The following is a 25,705-nucleotide window of genomic DNA, read 5'->3' as shown; positions in this document are numbered from 1 at the left end:
AGAATAAAAATTGATTCTGACAACCCTGACCCAAGTCTTACTGACCAAAAGAAGGATTATTAAGAAAAAAACATTCTAATGTTGTAATCTTCTCACCAAAACGGTGGGAAGAGCCAAAACTCTCCAACGTTCCCAGTATCAGAGAGTCAAGGCATTACTTGATTCTGGCCAGGATGTGCAACAGAAATCATTTCACACACACATAGCCTGGTTGTACAGAGAAAATTGTTCAATGACACGTGAGTTTTATTAGATTTTTCCTAAATTTTATACCATCCAAAACCCATAGAAATCCATTGGTTTAATGTTCATTGCTTCCAAGTTGTGTAATTTTTAGTATTTGGTTTCCTATTAGACCCGGATTTCTTCCCCTCTGGAGTTAATTAGCTCCACACTCCTGGATTTCCTTCTCAGCCTTTTCCAGACCAGGTGTCTCCAGCTGTGCCGGGGGCAGTGTCTGGGGTAGCTGTTGGTTGCTGTTTGCTGCTGGGCGTTGATGTTTTGTTGCTGGTCCTTATCTCTGTGGGTGTCTTTTGGGTTATTCCCAGTCTGTGGAGATGTTGAACTCATCTCCATTGAGTGCTGTAACATCCCTTAAATCCCTTTAAAATTCCTTTCCCCAAGGCAAAGACAAACCAAGCCTGAGTTGAGAAAGAAGATTTAAAAGAAACGAAATCGGTACATTTTGCAGCCATGCAATCCCAGTCAGCCCAGTGTGTGGGTGTGAGTGAGCCCCAGAGTGGAATTGTGCCGTGGTGCTCCCCAGCAGCTGTGGCAGTGCAGGCCCAGCCAGCGCTGAAGCTGCAGCAGTGGCAGCAAGGCTTGGCCGCAGTGGCTGGAGGTGCCAGAGGAGGGTGGCCAGGATTTCCGAGGGTTTGAGCAGAGGATCTGTGGGCAGGCCCAGGGGCTTGGCCCGCTGTGGAGCCCTGGCTGCTGCTGCGTTGCCTTCAGGGCAGGCTCAGTGGGGGCTCCCATGGTCCTGCTGCAGGCGGGAAGTGCAAATCTCCGGGGCTTCAGAGCCCCTGAGGCCAGGCTGAGGGGTCCCCCCCCCCGTGTTCAGCTGTGCTGGCAGCTGTTTCTGGCCTCAGGGACACTTGGCATGGGCCCCTTGGCCACCAGTGGTGCTGCTTTGCACTCCTTAGGCAGGAGCCGATGTCCTGGCTGGGTGTTGGCAACAGCAAAGTCCCAGGGCAGGCTCTGTGCCAGCCCAGCTTCCTGTGGGAGAGATTTCACAAGAGACAGGATTCTGGCCACGGACTGCCTTAAATGTACATCCCTTATCTCCACCCTGCACAAGGTGGAGAGTTACCAGGGTAAGGAATTCCAGACATCAATTCCAGGGGAGGTAATTGAATATCTGCCCTGGGTTTGGTTCTTCTTCTTGCCATAGCCAATGGCAAAAGCTGTACCCACGGCATCTTGGTTTTTATCACCAGCTTCCAAAAGTGTTTCTTTATTTCTCCTGACCTGAGCTCAGGGGGTGCCAGGGGTTATGGAGGTCCCATTGTATTCCTAAAGTTGCCATAACCCCCTGAATGATCTTTCGAGTAAAATTAGTTCTTCTTTCTGAGTCTATTGCTTCCACAATCCCTTCTCTAAGAATTGTTCTTTTAGAAATTTCGTAATAAGTGATGCAGAATGCTGAAGCAGCCAGAATTACTTTTGCCCCCCTGTTAGGTGCCATGGTGTCAGCAGAAGATATTGAAGCCTTCCTGCTCAGGGCATTTCAGTGCCAGGCTCTTACAAGCACCCACAGCTCCTTGGGTTGAGCTGAGCATGGGGCGGTGACCTGCGCTTTGTCTGATTCCCCTTCCTTCCCTCCCCTGGAACAGACTGTTGCTTTTAGACACCACTTGTCCTGGTTGCTTCAGAGTACTTTGGAGAGGCTCCCTATCTAATTTTCCCTATTTCCCTGGGGCTGCCCACACTTCAGGGTTCACTTCAGCATAGGCCTGGCCAGACGTCTGACTCAGTGGTACAACAGAACTGGCCTCTGTATCACCTTTTATAATATTAATTTGTGTTCCAAATTTAGCGATCAAATCCCTTCCCAGTAAATCATGATAGCAATTAGGAGCAAATAAAACTTCATGCATTTCAAATCCATCTCCCAGATCTACTAATAGTGGTTGAATAAAACCATACATCTTTCCCACTTATGCCATGAATAATCAAAGACATTTTTGGCCTTTTTTCCCTCCCTTAGGTTTAAGATTCAGAGTGGATTGAGAGGCCCCTGTGTCCATCTGAAAATGCCTCCTCTCAATGCAGACCCACCTGAATGTTCTCAAGGGCTCCAGTGTGGAGGGTCCCTGGTGTGATGGGAGCTGTGACAGCCCTGCCAATCCATGTCCATCACGGGGTGGACTTGCTCGTCCTGAGGTTGCTGCTGTCTGTGCTTGCAGTGTCCTTGTGCCCTGCAGCTGGAGCCCTGATTCCTTGCCAGGGGCTGTTTGGGTGGGCTGTCCCCTGGTGAGGAGGGCAATGCCTCTGCCGGGTGCTTGTGGCCGAGCCCGTGCCCTGGGTGCTGGGGCCCCCTTGGGCCCTGGGGTTGATCCCTCAGGGGCTGTAGGAACTCTGCCCTGGCCTTTGCCTTCAGCTTGGCCTTTTGCTGCTCCCTTCTTGCATTCACCTGCTGGGCCTTTGTGCCCAAGTGCTGCAGGGCCTTCTTCTGCCCCTCCTGCAGCCCCCCTCGGTGCCTGTGGGTGTTTGTCTTGCTTTACAAGACAGGCGTCTGCTTGGGAAGGCAGAAAAAGCCTCTCTTGGAATGGAGAACGCAAACCCCTTCCCTCTTAATTTTTAGGATAGTGAAATCAAGGGTCTCTCAGGCAAAGCTATGGGAATAGGAATACCAGTTCTTTACTAGTGTGTAAATAAAGCAAACAAACAACCACAGCTCCGGCAGTGACAACAAACAGAGCCCGGACCCAGTCCCGGCCTTTCGGCTGCGGCGCTTTCCCCTTGGGTGCAGTTCCGGGCACGGCCGGGAGGGGGCGCTGGTGGCTCCCGCGGGGCAGGGCAGCGCATCCCTGCCATGGGAACCTCTCTTAATGGAAATAGAGCAATCCTTTCATCTAACTCTTTCACTTTTTTACCTTCTATAGCCTTTCTCCTGTGTTTTGAGGAAGAATTTGGAGAAGGCTGCCTTTTAACTGAGCTCCTAGTGTTTAGATAAGGTGCTTCCCGTAGAGAGAGAGTTTCCCTGAACAGGTGGAGCTGTGATTACCAAGGGGATGTAACTCGGAGCAGGCCGGGGTCAGGGGAGGATATCTCGCCGAGGCTTGGTGGGAGTGTGGGCAGGGTCTGCTGCCAGAATCGGCAGAGGGGGATCTTCCCGTGGAGACTAAACCAGAGCGTGGCAGCCCCCACATGGCTTATGGCAGCTGATCCGGCAGCTCCCGGCAGAGAAAAGGCAGGTGGGAGACCCCGGCAGCAGCAGCGGCGGTGCCCAGCGCAGCTGGCACGGGCAGGGCAGCCGGGGATGGGATGGCTGGGACCCGCCCTCGGTGCGGTCGGCGCGGTGACCTCGGCCCACGCGGCAGGACAGAGCAACCCCCATCTTCCCCAGCATGGCCGGCAGAGCGGCCGCGGGCCGGGCAGTGGGAGCAGGGCACACAAATTCACCGCCAGCGCCGGGGCAGGTGGAGCTGCCCTGGGCAGTGAGCCCGCACCTGGGATGGAAACCGGGGCAGGCGGAGCTGAGGCGGGCAGCGAGCCGGGACCCGGGACAGGCGCCCCGGCCGCGAACGGAGGGGGCAAGAGCTGCAGAGGATCCCACTCTCTTTCTGACTTTTCCTCTTGTTCCCCTCCCTTTCATTTCCCCTTTTTCTTTTCCTGTTTTGTCTCGGGGGTTTCTCATACTTTAAGGATTTTTATTCTCCTAAAATCTCCTGTCTAACCTATGGCATATTCTCTTTCTTCTAGATTAAACGGGGTTTTTTTGCAAATAAATTCAGAACCTAACAAATCTAAACTTGTGCTTGGATACTTTGATAGGGTGGATGAGGTAACTCACGACCTCCTAATGTTGTTTTTCTCATTACCTTTTTATTATACTTTGGCAAATTAAGCATCTTTCAGTTACTTGTTTTGCTACTCCAAAAATCCCAGTGAACCCATAGTTCCTTAGAAAATGATCACACAAAGCTTGATTACCCCAGTGGGTTTTCTGATGCATGTCTTCTAATATTTTCCTAGAAGCACATTTTACTAAGTAATTGTCTTCCATCAAGAAGTTTCCATTTCCCTGATTTATCTTTTTCACTTCCTGTCTTGTTTCATTCTTTTTTCTTGGCTTCCCTAAACATTGGAATTTCCAGTTTTTCCTCGTTTGGAGTTAATATTAACATAACTCACTCAGCTCCATTTTCTGCTGCATCCTTAGCTTTGTGATCTGCCCCCAGTTTGCCCAGTTTGCCTCTCCTTTGGCCCGGGCCGGGTTCCCCCTGCCCGCAGCGGCTGGGAGCAGGCAAGAGCCCCACGCTGCCCATCCCGACCTGTCCCGGCTCCATCCCCGCTCCTGCCGCGGGCTGCGCGGGCTGCGGGAACGGGGCACCGAGGGTGTGGCTGCTGCTGGGGGAGGAGGAGGAGGCAGGGAAGGGCAGGGATGAAGGGGGAGGAGGGGGTGGGGTTAGGGAGGAGGAGCAGGGGGAGGAGGGATGGAAGAGGAGGGATGAAGGCGGAGAGAGAGCAGTGATGGAAAGAGGAGAAGGAGGTGGGGTTGGCGAGGAGGAGGAGGATGAGAAGGGATGGAAGGGGAGGGATGGAAGAGGAGAAGGAGGTGGAGATAACACAGAGCAGGAGGAGGGGGGATGGAAGAGGAGGAGCAGGAGGAAGAGGAAGAGGAGGGACAAAGGCGGATCAAGGATTAGCTGAAGGAGCCGCGCTCGATCCCTGCCTGAATTCGCAGCCCCCACCTGTGGGATCATCGCCCCCCCATCGCACCGGTGAGCGGGGAGTGGGAGCTGGGCCCAGATATCCCTGGGGGTCCCTGGCTTGGGGTTTTTGGGGAATGTTTGGAGAATGAAGAAGTCCAAGGCTGAGCGGAAAAGGCCCCTTGGGGGGACATTGGGGGGTGCCGGTGCCATCCTGCCGGTGATGCCCTGGGGGGATCTCCTTGCCCTTGTCTGTAGCATGGAGGCAAATCCCATCCTGTCCTTGTCCTTCCTCCCCCAGAGCAGGAGCTGAGCATGGAGAGCAGGGAGGACAAATCCCCGCAGCAGAACCTGGTGGCAGAGACCGTTTTGAGCGACTCCACGGCGCAGGAAGCCAATGGGGAGGAAAAGCCCCAGAGATGCTGCACGAGGAGGGGCTGCAAACGCAGATGGCGGGGATGTGAGGGGCAAAGAGCCAGCCTGGGCCGGGAAGGCGGCCAGAGATGGAGCCAGAGCTCGGAGCTGGTGCTCCATGAGCAGCTCCATGATGGGGAGAAGCCCCACACGTGCGTGGATTGTGGGAAGAGCTTCAGGTGGAACTGCGACCTGATTGTGCACCAGAGGATCCACACTGGGGAACGGCCCTACGAGTGTGGGGAGTGTGGGAAGAGCTTTAGCCGGAGCTCCAGCCTAATCAGGCACCAAAGGACCCACACTGGAGAGAAGCCCTATGAGTGTGGGGAGTGTGGGAAGAGCTTCAGGTGGAACTGCGACCTGATTGTGCACAAGAGGAGCCACACTGGGGAACGGCCCTACGAGTGTGGGGAGTGTGGGAAGAGCTTCAAGTGGAGTTGCGACCTGATCAACCACCAGAGGAGCCACACTGGGGAACGGCCCTATGTGTGTGGGGAGTGTGGGCAGAACTTCAGCCGGAGCTGCCACCTAATCCAGCATCAGGTGATCCACACTGGGGAGAGGCCCTTCGAGTGTTCCGTGTGTGGGAAGAGATTTCAGACCAGCTTCCGTCTCCTCCGGCACTTTCAGAGTCACACAGAGGAGAGGCCCTTCTGCTGCCCCGAGTGTGGGAAGGGATTCAAGCACAACTCCACTCTTGTCAAGCACCGGCGCATCCACACAGGGGAGAGGCCCTACGAGTGTCCCCAGTGTGGGAAGAGCTTCTCACAGAGCTCTAACTTGACCAGACACCAACGGAGGCACCGGTAAGGGAAGCCCTGCGAGTGCCCCGAGTGCGGGCAGAGCTTCGTGTGCTGCTCCAGCTCCATCCCCCACTGGAGGAGGCACTTTTGGCACAGCCCTGGTCACGCACATTCCCTGTGATCCATGTTAGGAACACACCTGGCTGCTTCTACTTTTCGTTTCGCATTAATTTTTTTATCCTCTCCCTCTCTCTGCAGTCCAAAAGCCAAGGGGGATGGATCTGTCACCTCAAATCCCAGTGAAAACAGCTCAATCTTACCCCAAAAGTGCTCAAACCCACCTCAAAAAACTCAATCCCACACCAAACTCACTCGATTCCACTGCCCCAGGCTGAAATGGGGCTGGGAGTTGATTTAGAGTTGTGGGATCTCAATTAGAGTGGTGGGATGGGGATCGTGTGGGGCTGGGTGTGTGGGATGTATTTGATAGCAAATAAAACTCTCAGACTTACTGATTTCTTTCCCATTCATGTTCAGTCCATTGCAATTCTGTTTGCAGAGTGCCACCTTCTCAACTCATTGTCTTTGTGTCCCCTTTTCTCTCCTGCCTCTTTGCCTGCTCTGTTTCTCTCTCAGTGTCTCCCTTGACCCATGGACCACCAGAGACCCTCCCCTGATTGAATTGACCCAGGCACCACTAGAGACCCTCCCTATATTTAATTGCCTCAGGGACCACCAAATACCCTCCCCTGATTTAATTGACCCCATCCCTGATTTAATTGACCTCTACCCTGTTTTAATTGATCCCTCTGCTACCAAAGATCTTCCCCTGACTTAATTGACCCCTGCCCTGATTTAACTGCCCCCTTCCCTGATTTAATTGACCCTGCATTGATTTAATTGACCCCTCTGTCCCCACAGACCCTCCCCTGATTATTTATTATTTTATTTCCCAATTTTTATTTTAATTCCCAGTCCCAGAAGCTGAAGTCCTGAAGGCTGGCAGGGAAATGTCTCTGTAGGATTTTGCTCCATTTGCCTTCACGGGCGGGAACATCTTTTCCTGGCTGGGAGCTGGAATTCCAGACTTTTGGAATGTGTGCAGGGCAATATGGACTGGGATCAAATATGGACTGGGATCAAATAGGGGTTGGGATCAAATATGGACTGGGATCAAATATGGACTGCGATCAAGTATGGACTGGGATCAAATAGGGACTGGGATCAATTATTCACTGGGATCAAATATGAACTGGGATCAGATAGGAACTCAGATCAAACATGGACTGGATCAAATATTGACTGGGATTGTACAGATTGGGATAAAGTAGACTGAGATTATTTAGACTAGGATCAAATATGGACTGGGATCAAATAGGGACTGAGATGCTATGGGTTGGGTCAAATGGATTGGGACCATACAGACTGGGATAAACTGGACTGGGATCAAATATGGACTGAGATCAAATAGGGACTAGGATCAAATATGGACTTGGATCAAATATGGACTGGGATCAAATATGGACTGGGATCAAATGTGGACTGGGATTAAATATGGATTAGGATCAAATATGGACTGGGATTGTACAGACTGGGATAAACTGGACTGAGATTATTTAGACTAGGATCAAATATAGACTGGGATCAACTATTGACTGAGATCCTACAGAGTGGGATAAACTGGACTGAGTTTATATAGACTGGGATCAAATATGGGCTGAGATCAAATATGAATTAGGATAAAAAATGGACTGGGATCAAATATGGACTAAAATCAACTATGGACTGGGATAAACTGGACTGGGATCAAATCAGGACTGGGATAAACTTTGGCCTGGGATCAAATATGGCCTGGGATTAAATATGGACTGGGATCAAATATGGATTGGGATCAAATGGACTGGGTTCCTACATACTGGGATAAACTGGACTGAGATTATTTAGACTAGGATCAAATATGGACTAAGATCAACTATGGACTGGGATTAAATATGGACTGGGGTCAAATAGGGACTGGGATCAAATATGGATTGGGATCAAATAGGGACTGGGATTAAATATGGACTGGGATCATACTGACTGGGATCAAATACAAACCAGGATCAACTATTGACTGGGATCAAATAGGAACTGGGATCAAATAGGGACTTGATCAAATATGCACTGGGATCAGATAGGAACTCAGATCAAACATGGACTGGGATCAAATATTGACTGGGATTGTACAGACTGGGATAAACTGGACTGGGATCAAATATGGACTGGGATCCTATGAACTGGGACCATACAGACTGGGATAAACTAGACTGGAATCAACTATGAACTGGGATCAAATAGGGACTGGGATCAGATATGGACTGGGATAAAATATGGACTGGTATCATTTGGATTGGGATCAAATATGGAACTAGGATCAAATATGGATTGGGATCAAATATGGAATGGGATTAAATATGGATTGGGATTAAATATGGACTGGGATCAAATATGGACTGGGATCAAATGTGGACTGGGATAATCCTGACTAGGATAAAGGGGACAGAGATTATATAGACTAGGATCAAATATGGACTTGGATTAAATATGGACTGGGATCAAATAGGGAGTGGGATCAAATATGGACTGGGACCATCCAGACCAGGACGGCTGAACCAGTTCTCCCAGTTGTCCCTAGCATAGACCTAGGCACTCCCAGTATGATCCCAGTCTCTCCCAGCAGGGCCCCAGTCACTCCCACTTGCCCCCAGCGTGTTCCCAGCTCCCCCAGCACATTTCCAGTCGCTCCCAGTCTAGTCCCAGTCCCACAGCCTTGTGGTCTCAGACACTTCCAGTATATCCCAGTTGCGCTGAACATTCTGGCAGTTGTTGCCAGGCACTCCCAGTCACCTCAGTGTTGTTCATGTGCCGCCAGTTGTCTCTCAGTTGTTCCCAGTTCCTCTAATTAAGTCCCCAGTTGGCTCCCAGCATGGGCCTGGTAGCTCTCAGTAACCCCCAGTCAGTGTTCAATCACACCCACTCTAATCCCAGTATGATTGTAGCCACTCCCAGTATGATCCCAGTCACTTGCAGTCTAATCCCAGTTGCTCCCAGACACTCCCAGTACAACTCCAGTGCCTCCAGTGTGATCCCAGTTGCTCCCTGTCAATGCCAGCATGACCCCAGTACCCTCCAGTATAATCCCAGTGATTCCCTGTCTCTCCCAGTTTATCCCAGTTGCTTCCAGTTTGTTCCCAGTCACTCCCACCTCTTCTCAGTTTATTTCAGCACAATCCCAGTTACTCCCAGTCAATCCCAGCATGATTCCAGTCGCCCTCAGAGTGATCCCAGTTGCTCCCAGCATGGGCCCAGCTGTTCCCAGTGTGCTTCCATCACTCCACTGTGGTTACAGACACTCCCAGTATGGTCCCAGTTGAACCCAGTTGCCCCTGCTATAGTCTCAATCACTCCCCATATGGTCCCAGTCCCTCTCAGTATGATGCCGCTTGCTCCCAGTTGCCCCCAGCATGGTCCCGGTTGTTCCCAGTGTGATTCCAGTCCCCCCAGTGTGTTTCCAGACACTCCCAGTTGCCCCCAGAATGTCTGTAGTCATTTCCAGACACTGCCAGTGGCCCCAGTAAGGTGTTAGTTCTCCCAGTATGATCCCCCAGTCATGCCCAGTATATCCCAGTTGCCTTCAGCAGGCATCCAGTCCTTCCAAGCTGCTCCAATTTGCTTGCAGCATGATCCCAGTTTCCCTCAGTATGGAATATTAATTCCAGTATTTTCAGGTGGGACGTGCCCGGTCCTGTCTGACCCTTGCTGCTGGGCCAAAGGCGGCAGCTGTGGTGTTTCACCTCAGAGATACATTTGGCCGGCTGGGTGCTGCAGCTGGGCACTCGGAACAAATCCAGGCATAGTAGGAGCTCAGTTTACCTCTGGTAGAAAAGGTTCAGGCGACGGTGAAGAGAAAGGAGAGGATTCTATCGTAGAGTTTTAATCCAGAGTTTTATTCCAGGATGGTAGACCTCTGAATCTTGTAACAGCTCCCAATAGAATCCAGACCGCATGGTCTCGTCTCCTTTTAAGCCCGGGGACAGGAGGAGGGGAAGGGACAGGTAAGAGCCAACCAGGTGGGAGAAGGGGAAGGCTCAAGGGATAAAGGCGCTTGGACAGGCCAATGAGCCCGGACATGAGGGGCATCTTTTGAACTTCTGCCAACCATGTGACGCCCTTGCTGGAATGTTAAGATTGATGGGCAGCTCTTAGCAAGAGGGAAAAGGGGAAAGGAAAGGTTGGCACATCTGAGGGGTTGGGATAAGTGAAACAGGAAATGGCATCACACTGCAACACCTCAGTTGCTCCCAGTAGCCCAAAGTGTGATCCCAGTCACTTCTTTTCAACCCCAAATATGATCCCAGTAAGCTACACTGTGATCCTAGTCACATGCCAGCCTGCCCAGCGTGGTCCCAGTATAATCCCAGTTGCTTCCAATCTCTCCCAGTATGGTCCCAGCTGCCTCCAGCATGGCCCCAGTTGCTTCCTAGATCAGCCCAGTCAGTCCCAGTATGAGCCCATTTGCTCGCAGCAGGCTCCCAGTTGCTCCCAGTCTTGCCCAGTATGGAGGATGATGTGCATGGTATGTTCCCAGTCACTCTCAGTTAGTCCCAGTATTAGTCCAGTCACTCCCAGTATGATCCAAATACGGCCCCAGTGTGCTCCCAGTCACTGCCAGAACAAACCAGTTTTGCTCTACATGGTTTCAGTTGCTCTCTTTCACCCTCAATCCCACTCACTCCCAGTATCGCCCAGGGTATCCCAGTTCCCTCTACCATCTTTCCAGTTCCTTCTGGTATGATCCCATTTGCTCACAAGCACTCCCAGTCAGCCTCAGTGTAGTGGCACTCACTGCCACTACAGTCCCAGTCACTCCCAGTACAATCCCAGTGCAGCCCAGTCCCTGGCAGTGCTGCCACTGCTGGGATCCCCCAGCCCTGTGTGCGTTCCCCCCTGGCGGATGTGCTGAGAGGAGCCCCAAGGGCTGGCAGTGGCCAGGCAGGGTCCCCAGCAAGTCCCAGTTTGGATGTGCAGCCCCCAGTTTGCCCAGTTTGCCTCTCCTTTGGCCCGGGCCGGGTTCCCCCCGCCCGCAGCGGCTGGGAGCAGCTGAGAGCCCCGCGCTGCCCATCCTGACCTGTCCTGGCTGCCCATCCCTGCTCCTGCCGTGGGCTGCGAGGGCTGCAGGAATGGGGCACCGAGGGTGTGGCTGCTGCTGGGGGAGGAGGAGGAGGGAGGGAAGGGCAGGGATGAAGGGGGAGGAGGAGATGGGGTTAGGGAGGAGGAGCAGGGGGAGGAGGGATGGAAGAGGAGGGATGAAGGCAGAGAGAGAGCAGTGATGGAAGGAGTAGAAGGAAGTGGGGTTGGCAAGGAGGACGAGAAGGGATGGAAGGGGAGGGATGGAAGAGGAGAAGGAGGTGGAGATAAGACAGAGCAGGAGGAGGGAGGATGGAAGAGGAGGAGCAGGAGGAAGAGGAAGAGGAGGGACAAAGGCAGATCGAGGCTGAACTGAGGGAGCCAGGCCGTCGATCCCTGCCTGAATTCGCAGCCCCCACCTGTGGGATCATCGCCCCCCCCATCGCGCCAGTGAGCGGGGAGGGGGAGCTCGGCCCAGATATCTCGGGGGGTCCCTGGATTGGGTTTTTGGGGCGATGTTTGGAGAATGAAGAAGTCCAAGGCTGAGCGGAAAAGGCCCCTTGGGGGGACATCGGGGGGTGGCGGTGGCGGCTGCCGGCAGAGGCAGCCTGGAGGAGCAGAGCCCTGTGTGCCCCAGGAGCCCAAAGTGGGGAGCCCAGAGAGGGGGGAGCGCCGCCATTGGCGGGAGCCTCAAGAGCCTGGAGAGGGGCAGGGGGGACTCCTTGGAGCCGCTGCAGCCCAGAGCAGAGAATGAGAGGAGAAGGGAGCCCGGGAGCCCAAACAGCCCCGGCATCCCAAAATGGGGAGAGCTAAGCGGGGGGAGCTTTTGGGATTGCTGGGACTGCCCGCAGCCTGGGCAGGGCAGGCACCGAGGAGAAGGGGGACCCCCGATCCAAGTGTGACCCCCAGCAGCTGGGACAGGGGGGAACCCCCAAAGAGCAGAGGGGAGGGACCAGGGACAAGGAACTCCTAGGACGCTTTTTCAGGGCTGAATCTTGGTGTTTGGGAGGTTTTTCTGGAGCCAGATGGCCGCTGACTTGTAGAGATGGACTCAGGCAGAGGGACCTTCAAACTCAATGTGTGTTGGGGAAGGTGAAACAGGAAAGCCTTATAAATATGATTGTCTGGCAAAAGATTTCGAGAATATAGAAAGTATAAGGAAGATTGAAATGAAAGCAAATTTTGAGATACCTCAGTTAGTGAACAACTGGAAAACAATGATGTGGCCCAACTGAAGGTAATCCCCTTTTGATGAAAGAATTCCCTCTGCTTGCAGACAGATCCAAGGGTCAGAGCAGACCCCACTAGCTCAGGAGAAGGGGTCCAAAGAGGAGTTTTTAGGGTTTAAAATGTAACACAGTATGGTGATGTAATGATTCTTACAGGCTGTATGCAAATGCTATAGGACTTGTATATTGTACAAGATTGGTTAGTGAGAAATAGAATATTCAATACAGAAGAAGATTTATTGTATTGTAACGGGAACCTCGCTCTCTTACGCTCTTCGCCTTTTACTGTCTTACCCTCTCATCCTCTCTACCCCTCTCTTCTCTCGGGCCTGCTCCGAGCTGTGCCTGGCAGCTCCAAGCAGGGCCCTGCACCCAGGCCCTTTGCAATAAACCGCAAGTTCCAGGGCCTGGCTGCAGAGATCTCTCGTCTCCGTCCGTCCCGACCGTCCTACCCCTCGATGCTCCTACAAACGCGCTCATCCCTTGTTTTCCCCAAACCAGGATTTCCCACTGCCAACCCCAGGGAAGCTGGGAGGAAGAGAAAGATGCCCCGGGACACTGAGGCAGGTGAGGAGGAAGTCAGTGCCCCTTTCCCCTCTGTGCTGCTCCATCTCCCAGCCCAGCACGGCCCCCGGCTGCATCTCAGCCCTGGGGGGGATCTCCTTGCCCTTGCCTGTGGCACGGAGGCAAATCCCATCCTGTCCTTGTCCTTCCTCCCCCAGAGCAGGAGCTGAGCATGGAGAGCAGGGAGGACAAATCTCCGCGGCAGAACCTGGTGGCAGAGGCCGTTTTGAGCGGCTCCACGGCGCAGGAAGCCAACGGGGAGGAAAAGGCCCGGAGCTGCCGCACGAGGAGGGGCTGCAAACGCAGATGGCAGGGATGTGAGGGGGAGAGAGCCAGCCTGGGCCGGGAAGACGGCCGGAGATGGAGCCAGAGCTTGGAGCTGGTGCTCCATGAGCAGCTCCATGATGGGGAGAAGCCGCACACGTGCGGGGAGTGTTGGAAGAGCTTCAGGTGGAACCGCGACCTGATTGTGCACCAGAGGATCCACACTGGGGAACGTCCCTACGAGTGTGGGGAGTGTGGGAAGAGCTTCAGCCTGAGCTCCAGCCTGATCACGCACCAGTGGATCCACACTCGAGAAGGGCCATACAAGTGTTCCGAGTGTGGGATGTGCTTCAGCCAGAGGTTAAACCTGATCACACAACAGCTGACCCACACTGAGGAGAGGCCCTACGAGTGTCCCCAGTGGGGGAAGAGCTTCTCCAGGAGCTCTCACTTGACCCAACACCAACGGAGGCACCGGTAAGGGAAGCCCTGCGAGTGCCCCGAGTGTGGGCAGAGCTTCGTGCGCTGCTCCAGCTCCATCCCCCACTGGAGGAGGCACTTTGGGCACAGCCCTGGTCACTCACATTCCCTGTGATCCATGTTGGGAACACACCTGGCTGCTTCTCCTTTTGGTTTGGCCTTAATTTTGCTCTGCTTACCCTCATCCTTTAAAAACACCCCAGACTAGGTTAAGTGAAGGAAATTGATCAAATATATCTGCAGTTCCATTATTTCTCAGTTATTTTAGAGGGAATTTAGGATTTGGGGACATGTTCTGTGTGGAGTGCTGCTGTTGCTAAGAGGCAGGAATTTGATCTCACCCTTCTTGTGTTGCTAAGAACTCCTCCCCTGATCCAAACCCCAACTCCACCCTTGGGATACCCTATAAAAACTCCATAGCCCTGCTTTTGCCCTGTCTTTGGGGGGTAAGAAATGGATTCCCAGAGGATCAGCCCTTTTCTCACTGTATTCCCAAAGGATCAGCCTCATTCTTCACTGGATTCCTAGAGGGTCAGCCCTTTCCCACTGGATTCTCCAAATCTGAGCTTTTCCCATTGGATTCCCAGAGAATCAGCCCTTTCTCACTGGATTCCCAGATGATCAACCTTTTTCACTGGATTCCCAGAGGATTCTGCCATAACAACCTTTGCTCGATGGTTCTTGTCTCCCATGACATCAGCCTATTGCATATTCATAGACTCTTTGCATATCCGTAAACTACTTTACATATTCCAGGAACAAAATTGGCTTCATCCTGTTTGGGGGTCCCACCCCCCTCCCAGCTCAATTTTGGGATCCCATACTCGTCCCAGCTCAACTGGGGGGCCCATTCCCCTCCCACCTCAATTTGGGGGTCCCATCCCCCTCCCAGCTCAATTTTGGGGTCCCAGCCCCCTCTTATCCCCAGTCTCCCTCCCCTTTCCGATCGTTTCCTCAATTCCCTTTCCCGTGTTTGGTTTTGGGGGCTCCAGGCCCCTCCTGCTCCGTTTTGGGGTTCCGACCCCGTTTTGGATTAATTTGGGGTCCCCAGGCCATCCCCAGGGTCACCTTCCCTCCGTCCCCAAATTCCGCTCCTCGCAACTGATGAGTCATCAGCGAGACACGCTCTGATTGGCTGGAAATTACCCCGCGCCGTCTCTGAGTGTTTAACACAGTGCGAGGCCTTGGTCTGTGCCTGGCAACTGATGAGTCAGAGTCGGCCCGGGCGGTGATTGGCTGAAAATCGCTGAGTGGGGAAAGTGCTCTGAGTTTCTGCCCAGCAATTGGATTGTCATCAGTGCCGCACCTTCTGATTGGTCGGAATCTGTTTTGGGGTGGGGACGGGAGGAACTGGGGTTACTTGGGGTTTCTTTGGGTTTATTTGGCGTTATTTATGGACTATTTGGGGTTTATCTTGGGTTTTATTTGGTTTATTTTGGGTTTTATTTGGGGTTATTTTAAATTGTTTACGTTTATTTAAAGTTTGGGTGGTTTTGGGCTTATTTGGAATTATTTGTTGTTCTTGGGGTTTATGTTGGTGTATATGGGGTTTTTTAGGTTTAGTTGAAATCATTTCGGGTTTTTTGGGTTTGATTTGGTTTTTTGGGGGTTGTTGGGGGGTTTTTTGGATTTGTTTGGCATTATTTGTGGGCATTTAGGTATTGTTTGTGGTTTTTTGGGGTTATTTGGGGTTTATTTTGAGTGTTTTGCGGTTAATTTGAATTTATATCAAATCTTTTGGGCTTATTTGGGTTATTTGGCGTCATGTGGGGTCAAAAAATCCAGGAATGTTTCTCCTGCAAAACAGGAATTTTTCCTTAAGAATCCGAGAGTTTTTCCCCAATAAACTGGGAACGTTGTTCCCTTAAAAATTCCAGACTTTTCTCAGCCAATAGCGGCGCGCCCTGCCCCAAACCATCCAATCACTGCGCTTCATCTCCCAAAATAACGAATCACGGTGCACCCTGCCCCAAACTAACCAATCACCACGAGTCTCCCCTCTGGAACACCCCGTGCGCCGATCCAACCAATCACCGCACACCTCCCCTCAGCAAAGCCCGCCTCCCCTGCCCCTCTCCTGTCAATCACCGCACCCTCTATGAAACCAACCAATCACCTGGCATCTTCCTTCAACCACTCCCACCCTCCCCGCGCCACTCCAGCCAATCAGAGCCGAGCCCGAAGCCGCGCCCCCTGACCCCAGGGCTGGGCATGGAGCGGGCGCCCCCTCCCCCCCCCGCCGTCCCCCGGGACCCCCTCGGGGACCCCCGGGAGCCGCCCCGGGCTCAGGCGGGTCCTGCGGGAGGCGCTGGAGAGAGCAGGGGAGGCGCTGGGAGAGGACGGGGGGCTCCGGGAGCTGCTGAGGAGGCGCAGGAACAGGTGAGGGGTCCTGGAGGGGTCGTGAGGGGAATTTGGGGAGGGGTCTTGAGGACGTTTGGGGGGATTTGGGGAGGGTCTGGGGGGAACTTGAGGGGGTTTTAGCGGGGTCTGGGGGTGCTGGGGGGGCTTTGGGGGGGAATTTGGGGAGGGTTCTTCGGGAGGTGTCACGATCCGTCCTAACAGATGGGTTTCGTGATGGTTCGTGGATTTGATCTCAGGGTGCAAAAAGAACCGACACGGTACAAGGGGGTTTGCAATGATAATCGAAACAAATGCACCTTTATTGAATGTCCCCAGCAAAATGCGATAGAGGGATTAAGGGAGAGAAAAAGATAGAGGAAGAGACAGACAAAAGAGAGAGAGAGAGAGGGGATAGAGCTACCAAACATAGAGATGAAGTCCTTTGGTCTAGTCCAGTCGAGGATCCACCTGTTACGTCGGGGAGATCTCGAAGTCTCTGGCTAACTCAGAGGTTTTTATTTGGATAACTCTATTGGAAATTGCCGGGGAGGGGGGGAAACAGATACAATAAGGAATAGATGTAACAGGTAGTCCATGTTCTCAGCAGTAAACGAGAGCCATTGTGTTCTTGGTCCAGCGGTCACAACCTGCAGGCAAACATCTCGCTTTGGTCAGCTTGCCTCCCCCACACACCTGCCCCGGGCTGGGGGTTTCAGTCCCAGTCCTTGGAAGGAGCAGAGGGGCCTTTTCACATGGGGGTTTCATGTCTCAGTCCTCGATGGAGAGGCTCCTTACATCTCAGTCTGTCACGGTGCTGAGTATGATCTGTCAGATCCCCTTGAAGGAACCTATACCATGTATGCCCAGGAAAGAAATAATAACCAGGTTTAGGGGGACCCTGCCTGTAACCAGGAAGAGGCATGGGAAAACCGGATCTTCTGGATGGTGTGGATCCGATGGCCTGGCACATCAGAACAATGAAAGTACGACACCTTAGTTGATACTGGTGTGCAGTGTACCCTGATACCATCGGGACATGTGGGGGCGGAACCTGTTTCCATTGTTAGGGTGATGGGGGGATCACAGCAATTGACCCTGTTGGAAGCTGAGGTCAGCCTGACTGGGAAGGAGTGGCAGAAACATCCTATTGTGACTGGCCCAGAGGCCCCGTGTATTCTGGGCATAGATTTCCTCTGGAACAGCTTTACAAAGACCCAAAGGGACTCAGGTGGGCTTTTGGCATAGCTGCTGTAGAGGCAGAGAACATGAAGCAGTTGAACACTTTGCCTGGACTATCAGAAAACCCATCTGCAGCAGGTCTCCTCAGGGTAGAACAGCAACAAATACCAATTGCCACCTCGACAGAGCACCTCTGGCAGTATTGGACAAATCAGGATGCTGTGATCCCCATCTAAAAAATGATCCGTGAGCTGGAGAGCCGAGGGGTGGTCAGCAAAACCCACTCACCCTTCAACAGTCCCATCTGGCCTGTGTGCAAGTCTGACAGAGAATGGAGATTGACTGTGGACTATCGTGGCTTGAATGAAGTGACTCCACCACTGAGTGCTGCTGTGCTGGACATGCTGGAACTCCAGTATGAGCTGGAGTCCAAGGCAGCAAAGGGGTACGCCACCACTGACAATGCTAAGGTGCTCTTCTCCATTCCTGTGGCAGCAGAATGCAGGCCTCAGTTTGCTTTCACCTGGAGGGGTGTGCAGTACACCTGGAACCGACTGCCCCAGGGGTGGAAGCACAGCCCCATCATCTGCCATGGACTGATCCAGAGTGCACTGGAAAAGGGTGAGGCTCCAGAGAACTTGCAGTACATCAATGGCATCATTGTGTGGGGGAACACAGCGATGGAAGTGTTTGAGAAAGGAGAGAGGATCATCCAGATTCTGCTGGAAGCCGGCTTCGCTATCAAGAAGAGCAAAATCAAGGGACCTGCTCGAGAGATCCAGGTCCTGGGAGTAAAGTGGCAAGATGGAGGGCATCAGATTCCCACTGAGGTCATCAATAAGATCCCTGTGATGTCTCCACCAACCAGAAAGAAGGAAACACAAGCTTTCCTAGGCACCATAGACTTTTGGAGAATGCACATTCCTGAATACAGCCAGATTTTAAGCTCCCTGTACCTGAATACCCACAAGAAGAACAATTCCCACTGGGGCCCTGTCACCCTGGTTTTTTAAGATTTTTGTTGCCTTCTTGTGAAGGCCGCGATGACCTGGTTTCAGAGTCCAGCACTTTGATCTCCTTCGTGGGATCCCTTGTGGCCAATAACGGACGCTGACACCAATGTGGTGGACGGTTAAAGGCTTTTATTGAAGGGTCTCGAGGGTATTTATGGACTAAGGGGTCTCTCTACATCAGACAGGGGTTTGGCTATACTTTCTAGGGTTAGTGTGGAGTGGAAAGTTACTGGCATGCATAGGTTAGGGGGGCTACACGTCTGGCTACATTCTAAGGGTGATCCTTATCTATGGGGAGGGGAGTAGAAGGATTCTTGTAATTTTCCGTTACAGCCCGAAATCTTCTGAACGCCTGTCCCTGGCCTACCACAGATTTTCTAAGCCTTCTGATGTTGACATTATTGTAGTGAACTTTTAACTTGAAGTTATTTACTTTCTGTAAATATTCCATTGTTTTGCATTCCTTTATGGAGGAGGAGAAAGTTGATGGACTGTTGGTTTGACCAGTGTCATTGGAGATGTGGCACTGTCACCCTCCAATCCACTGTCACTCTTGGGAAACTATAAATGTTGGAGTCAGAAAATAAACTTCCCTTTCTTCCTTCACCTTGAGAACAGTGGTGTGCTTGTGTTCTTTCGTGTCCGATAGTGACATCTGGTGACCGCCAAAGTGTGCTGCAGCCTAGGCTGAGAGACAGAGTCCGGAGTGCCAGTGAGGTCGTGTTGTCCTCCCCCTCTTTGGTGCTTTGCCTGCTGTTCTTGTGGTGTTTCGAGGAGGATTCCCTCCTTTTGGACCTCTGGAGGGGGGTCCTGGAGTGGAAACAGGTCTCCGTTTCCTGGAGTGATTTTGAGAGGTTATTCCTCTGGGCCAGAGAGCGGGGATTCTTTTTGGTCCCTGGGAAGGCGTTCTCCAGGGAGTCGTGGTCTCTCGTGGGGGTCCGCCTCATGGAGGGCCCTCTTTGATGATTGCACCGTAGACGTGGGATTGCTGCTGGTGCAGTGGAAAAAGTGTGAGGAACTTTGGCAGGGGTCTGGTTCTTGTACCCCTTGGAGTTCCCAGGGGAGCCCTTCTGTCGCGGACGTGGACGAGGGGGAGTTTGAGTTTCTGTGCGATGTGGAGTCCCCCTCCCCGCCCTGGCGATTTTTCCCCCGGGGTGGACTGGGCTCACAGCCAGCTGGTCCCGGGTCCGGGGGGCGGAGCTCCGTGGGCTTCTGGGGGCTCTGTGGATTCGGCGGGCTGTCCTCACCCCGCCCCATGCAGGGAGGGGCGGGGGACGTGCTGCCCTCTCTTTGTGCCTTCCCGGCCTTTGAGGGTCAGCCTCTGCCTCGGATTGAGTCTGATTCGGTGACGACTTTTTGACCAAATTGCGGGGTGTCCACCACGTTCCCCATGAGCGCGGCTGGGGCAGGTTCGCCCGCCTCTGAGTCGGGCTCCTCAGCGGGGGGGGGGGGGGGGGGGGGGGCGACTTTGCCTGTCTCTGGGCCGGCGCAGCCTGCTGGGCATGTGCAGTCGGTGGAAGCAGCCGGGGGCGGGGCGTCGGTCGGTGTTCTGTCCGGCCCCGCCCCGGCGGGCGGGCAGCCCGCCCCTCTCCGCTCGGTGGAGGCAGTGCCCGCTGTGGAGTCTTGTGGCTCAGGATGGACGCTCATAGGGGGTGTGCCGGGCTCCCTCCGTGCGCCGCGCCTCTCTCGGTGTCCGTCCCCTCTCCCGTGTCGGGGGCCGGACGCCCCGTGCTGGCCTGCACCGGGTTTGCGGCAGTGCCGGCACCTGCGTCCGCCGAGGCATCCCCTGCCGGGGCTGCGGCACGACGGGGCGCTGAGGTGTTTACCTTTAGCACGACTGCTGACACGGCCAGCGGGAGACCGGTGGGTGCCCGGAGCCATGGGGCTTCCTCGTCGAATTTGTGGACGCTTCCCTCGTGCCAGGTGACTGTGCGTCCAAGGAACCCCGAGCGTTTCTGGTGAGAAGCCAAAACTAAGACCGACTGTCTCGGTTCCTCTGCGAGCCTCTCAGGAACCCTGGGCCAGTCCCGGGTCGGCAGACACCGGGGGGCAGCCCCGACACGGCCGACAGCGGGGAGACACTCTCTGTGCCCCGAGGGTACTGAGGGCACCTGGGCTGGTCGCCTTTGCAGCACAAGAGACACCAGAGACATCGGTAGAAGAGAAAAGGGCCGACTCTTAGCAGGGGTTAATCCAAGGTTTTATTAGGAGTCCCAAAGGAGCTCCTGCAAGTCCTTGTATAGATTTGTACTCACCACCTCAGTGCAACCCACATGATAACTTGGGTTTTTCTCTTCCCAATACCTGAGTCCAGCAGGCATTGGGATGGAGTTTATCTTTGAGGGTGTCTGCCTGCTCCTGGTCCCATGGAGGCTCAGGCACTGGGATGGCTTGGGCTATTATTTGGTCCTTGGGCAAGTACATGGGTGGGTGAGTACAGTGGAGTCAAATGACAAACTGTTTCGGGTCTGATGATATGAGACCCGGAGGAATATTAATTTCCTGGGGTGTATGTTTTGTGTCCCCAAGGACGACATACTTACTGCCGAGAGCCCCGGGAGATGTGCCAAGGTTACATTTAAAGGGAGGTGGAAACCAAAAGTAGATAACATTTTACCAACCTATAAGTGACCCTAAGGGATGGATGCTGGGGGATAAACATATAGGACAGCGTATGGGGCAAGGCTGGGGGGGCTGACCCCTGGCCTCTGGCTAATCACTCAACGACCTGGACTGAAACTTCTGGATGGAGGGGATGGGATGCTGAGTGATTGACAGAGAGCCAGGGTGGGGGTTTGGGGATGATCTCATCCTGGGAGAGGGATAACACAGGTAAATGGAGAGGGGTACAGTTTGGGATAAACCATTTGGGAAAAATATGGGGATACAAAACAAAACTACTTCAAAGTATTACAAAAAATAAAAACGCACTACAACAACCAACAAGATGACTTAGCCTGTCTCCTCGCAGCATCTGCAGGGTCGCAGAGTGGGCTCCTCTGGCTCTGCTGGTGCTGCAGGGGGTGCAGGGGTGAGTGGTGTTGACCTGGCTCCCAGTCAATCATCTCCTCTTGTCCCCGTGGGGCCCAAGGACCGGGACACAGCAGCTGCGGTGGCTTTGTCAGGGGGTTCCCAGGCTTTCCCTGTGCTCAGGGGTGTTACTCATAACACCCATGAACCCCTTTCATATAAGCTGGAGAGGGAACTCCGTGAAGCAGTTGCTCAGCATGGTTTGGGGTCTGCTGAGGTTATGCGGACTCTCCGGAGGGTTGCTACGGACGTGCTGACACCTCACGATCTCTGTTGTGTGGCGTGCTCTCTTTTTGACCCTGTGCAGTTTGATGTTTTTGAGACCAAGTGGGCTCATTTGGCGGCCGAAGCGATGGTGCAGAATGCTGTGCTGGTGCTGCAGGACCCCAGGCGTGGGGTTGTTGTTGACATGCTGATGGGGACAGGGCTTTATGAAAATGTTCAGGGGCAGACTGGATTTGATCCCCTTGTGCTTGACCAGTGCCAGGCACTGCGCATGGCAGCGATTGTTCAGACCCTGGAAATGGCTGTTCTGAAGCAGCCGTTTGCGACCATTGTCCAGGGAAGTGATGGGCCTTTCATGGCATCTGTGGCAAGGCTGACTGCTTCTGTGGAGAGGCAGGTGCCTGATCCTGTGGCAAGGAGGGTTGTGATTGCAAACCTTGTGAGGTGTAATTGCAATGCTGCTTGTAGGAGGGTCATAGTGGCTCTGCCTGGTTTTCCTACTGTCTCCGAGATGGGGAAGGCCTGTGCAGACATCATACCCCGGGTCAGAAGCTGGCTGCCGTGGCTGCCGCTGTGCAGCCAGTTTGGGTGGCACTGCAGGGCGGGCAGCCACAGCAGGGGACTGCACAGGCTGGCAAGAAGGGGGGAAAGAAAGCACAGAAGGTCAAATTCCCCATGTTCTTGTGCAGTTGGTGTGGTAGGCCGAATCACATGTCCAGTGTTTGCAAGGCGACTGTTCATGTTAATGGCCAGGCTTTGCCAGGCTCGGGAAACGGCAAGCGGAGCACGCAAGAGGGGCGTGTGCAGACACAAGCTTCTCTCCAGACCCTAGAGCCAATGGAGGTCTCCTTTGCTGGCTTGCAGCCAGCACCCACAGCTCAGCAGGTGTGGATGTCTGCACCGCAGCAAGAGTTGTCTTAAGAGTCTTCTGAGATACGCAAGGTTCCCCTGTATCCTTTGGTCCCTTGGGTGGGGGCATGAGTGCTCTCCTTATGGGGAGGTCTTGTGCCACCCTTCAGGGCATTATTGTGCACCTGGGGCTCATTGATGCAGATTTCATGGGACAGATTTGTGCCATTGTCTCCACACCCAGCCCCCCGTCACTATCCCAGAAGGGATGAGGATTGCTCAACTTGTGCCTTTTAAGTCCTCTGTTCGCAGGACAGCTGACCGGTCATGTGGAGATGGCGGCTTTGGATCCACTGGGCTGCCTCAAGTTCACTGGGCTGCTGTCCTGACCAAAAAACGTCCTGAGATGCTGTGAACCCTGTCCGTTCCTGGTGCGACACTGTTGGAAATCCACCTCCACGGGCTTCTTGACAGTGGTGCCGATGTCACAGTTCTCTCCCTTGCCGCCTGGCCCCGGAGTGGCCCTTGGATCCAGTGGGGATGCCTGTCGCAGGCCTGGGAGGGACGGCACAATGCTACGTGAGCCAGCAGTCTGTGGTGGTCACGAACCCAGAAGGACAGACAGCCTGGGTTAGGCCTCATGTTACTTCTACTCCTGCCAACCTCTGGGGAAAGGATGTTCTGTCGGTCTGGGGGATGCGCATCGGGACGGATTTTTGATGGGGGCCACTGCAATGAAGGGCACAGAGTGTCCGACGCCTCCTATACGGTGGCTGGTGGACAAACCTGTCTGGGAGAAGCAGTGGCCCCTCCCTCAAGATAAATTGGATGCCCTTTGGAATCTGGTGCAGGAGCAGTTGGACCAGGGTCATCTGGAGCCTTCTACCAGTCCCTAGAACACTCCTCTCTTCTGCATCAAAAAGAAATCTGGGAAATGGAGGTTGTTACAAGACCTCCGAAAGGTCAATGCCGTGATGGAAAGTGTGGGAACATTGCAGGCAGGCATGCCATTGCCTACCATGCTTCCCACAGACTGGCTGGTCCTCATTGTGGATCTGAAGGATTGTTTCTTTACAATTCCTTTGCATCCCCATGACAGACCAAAGTTTGCCTTTTCAGTGCCAGCGATTAACGAGGCTGAGCCAGCCCAGAGATATCAATGGAGGACTTTGCCCCAAGGAATGCACAATTCTCCCGCCATATGCCAATGGTATGTGGCCCGTGCCTTGTCTGGAGTTCGCAAGCAGTTTCCTGATGCCCATCTTTACCATTATATGGATGACATTTTGGTAGCTGCATCCACCCAGGATGAGCTGCTGAGGATTCAGCCTCGGTTGCTTGATGCTTTGCATGCTCATGGGCTGCAGGTGGCTCCAGAAAAGGTTCAACAACAACCACCTTGGAAGTACTTGGAGGTCAAAATTCTGGAACGGACAATCCATCACCAGGAGGTGCAATTTGTGCATTTGGTGAAGACACTGAACGATGTTTAGAAATTGGTAGGTGTCATCACTTGGTTACATCCGTACTTGGGACTAACTGATGCACAGCTGTCTCCTCTGTATGATTTGTTGAAAGGAGACGCTGATCTAAAGTCACCTCGCACACTGACCCCTGAGGTGTGTAAGGCGTTGGAGGTGGTTCAGCGAGCTGTTTCGGCTTGCCAAGTTTATCACATTGATCCCTCCATTGATGTCACTGTGTTCATCACCACTCCAGATTCGCATCCCACAGGCATCATTGGCCAATGGAGTGACAATTGGTCCGATTCCTTGCACATTTTCTCATGGGTTTTCCTGCCCCATCAGCCGCAGAGACGGCAACTGCATTGTTTGAGCTGATTGCTCACTTGATAATCAAATGCCGGCAATGGTGTTTGCAATTGCTGGGTGCGGATCCCGCAAAGATCATACTCCCGGTGCAATGGGAGGATTTTGACTGGAGCTTTGCAAACAGTGTGTCCCTGCAGAGTGCTCTGGAAAATTTTTCAGGGCAGATCATTTATCATCTGCCCAGTCATAGGCTACTGCATATGGCAAAATTCACACATATCTCTTTGCGGCCCAAAAATAGCCAGGAACCCATGCAAGGACCCACCATCTTCACGGACGGTTCAGGGAAAACAGGAAAGGCCATTGTTACCTGGAGGGACGGATCTGAGTTGCAGGTTCTGGAAGGTCATGAGGATGGTCAGCCCAATTGGTTGAATTGAGGGCTTCTGTCATGGCATTTGAGAAATTTTCCCAGGAACCTTTCAACTCGGTCATGGATTCCGCCTATGTGGCTGATATCGCACAGCGGTTGGGTCATTTGGTTTTGAAGGAGGTCAGTAATCCTGCCTTGTTTCACTTACTGAAGACCTTGTGGTGTCCCATTCAGGCCCAGGTTCATCCATTCTATGTTCTGCATGTGAGGAGTCACACCAATTTGCCAGGCTTTATAGTGGAAGGTAACGCGAGGGCTGACAAGCTGGCTAACCCAGCATGGGCAGCGCCTCAGCCTGATACACTCGCGCAGGCCAAGGCATCGCATGGGTTTTCCCACCAAAATGCACATTCCCTGCAGAAGCAGTTTCAGCTGGTGCCAACTGAGGCTCATGACATTATCAAGTCATGTGATGACTGCCATGCACCTGCTCCGCCTTTGCCGGCAGGGGTAAACCCCAGAGGCCTTAGGGCCTTGGAGCTTTGGCAGTCCGAGGTCACCCTGATTGCCGAGTTTGGCTGGCTCAAGTATGTGCATGTCACGGTGGACATCCTCTGCGATATGGGCTTCTGCTCACACTGGAGAAAAGGCCCATGATGTCCTTGCCCACTGGAGGCAGGCCTTTGCCGTTCTGGGCATACCTTCTGCTGTGAAAACCAACAATGGTGCTGCTTACACATCATAGAAGATGCGGCAGCTCCTGCGGTTGTGGAGTGTGTCACACAGGTTTGGTATCCCTCATTCTCTGACTGGTTAAGCTATTGTAGAACGCGGTCATGGTACTCTGAAGCGGGTTCTTCAAAAACAAAAACGGGGAATGCAGGGTGAAACCCCGCACAGTCGGTTGGCAAAAGCTTTGTACACAATCAATCATCTCACTGTGCCGCAGAACTCAAATAATCCTGTCATTTTGAATCACCATCTCTTGTTGCAGGCTGCGGACGAGGCACATCAGCCTCGAGCAAAGGTTCAGGTGTGGAATTTAGTCACCAAACAGTGGGAAGGTCCCTACGACCTTATTGCTTCGGGGCGCGGGTATGCTTGTGTATCCACAGATACTGGGGTACGCTGGGTACCTTGGAAATGTGTTCGCCCTGACCTGCGACCACAGAGACAGAATCCAGCCGACG

General features: G+C 53.3%; 2 protein-coding genes across 2 annotated transcripts in view; one reads left to right on the top strand and one right to left on the bottom strand.

The window, feature by feature from the left end:
- Positions 1-25,705, bottom strand: part of LOC143695937 (uncharacterized) — a 297,449-nt gene that overhangs the window by 234,375 nt on the left and 37,369 nt on the right. The gene's annotated exons all lie outside the window — the stretch shown is intronic.
- LOC129131986 (uncharacterized) overlaps positions 4,801-25,705 on the top strand; it is a 150,508-nt gene continuing 129,603 nt past the window's right edge. The window contains exons 1-3 of the mRNA XM_077191123.1: positions 4,801-4,946; positions 5,176-6,094; positions 13,471-13,614. Of these exons, the coding sequence (XP_077047238.1) occupies positions 5,190-6,094; positions 13,471-13,614 (1,049 nt within the window). The 5' untranslated portion in view covers positions 4,801-4,946; positions 5,176-5,189. The remainder of the gene's footprint in view (positions 4,947-5,175; positions 6,095-13,470; positions 13,615-25,705) is intronic.

This window comes from Agelaius phoeniceus, chromosome 27 (assembly GCF_051311805.1).
Source record: "Agelaius phoeniceus isolate bAgePho1 chromosome 27, bAgePho1.hap1, whole genome shotgun sequence".
In the NCBI taxonomy this organism is placed as follows: Eukaryota; Metazoa; Chordata; class Aves; order Passeriformes; family Icteridae; genus Agelaius; species Agelaius phoeniceus.
This window is presented reverse-complemented; position numbering and strand designations above follow the sequence as displayed.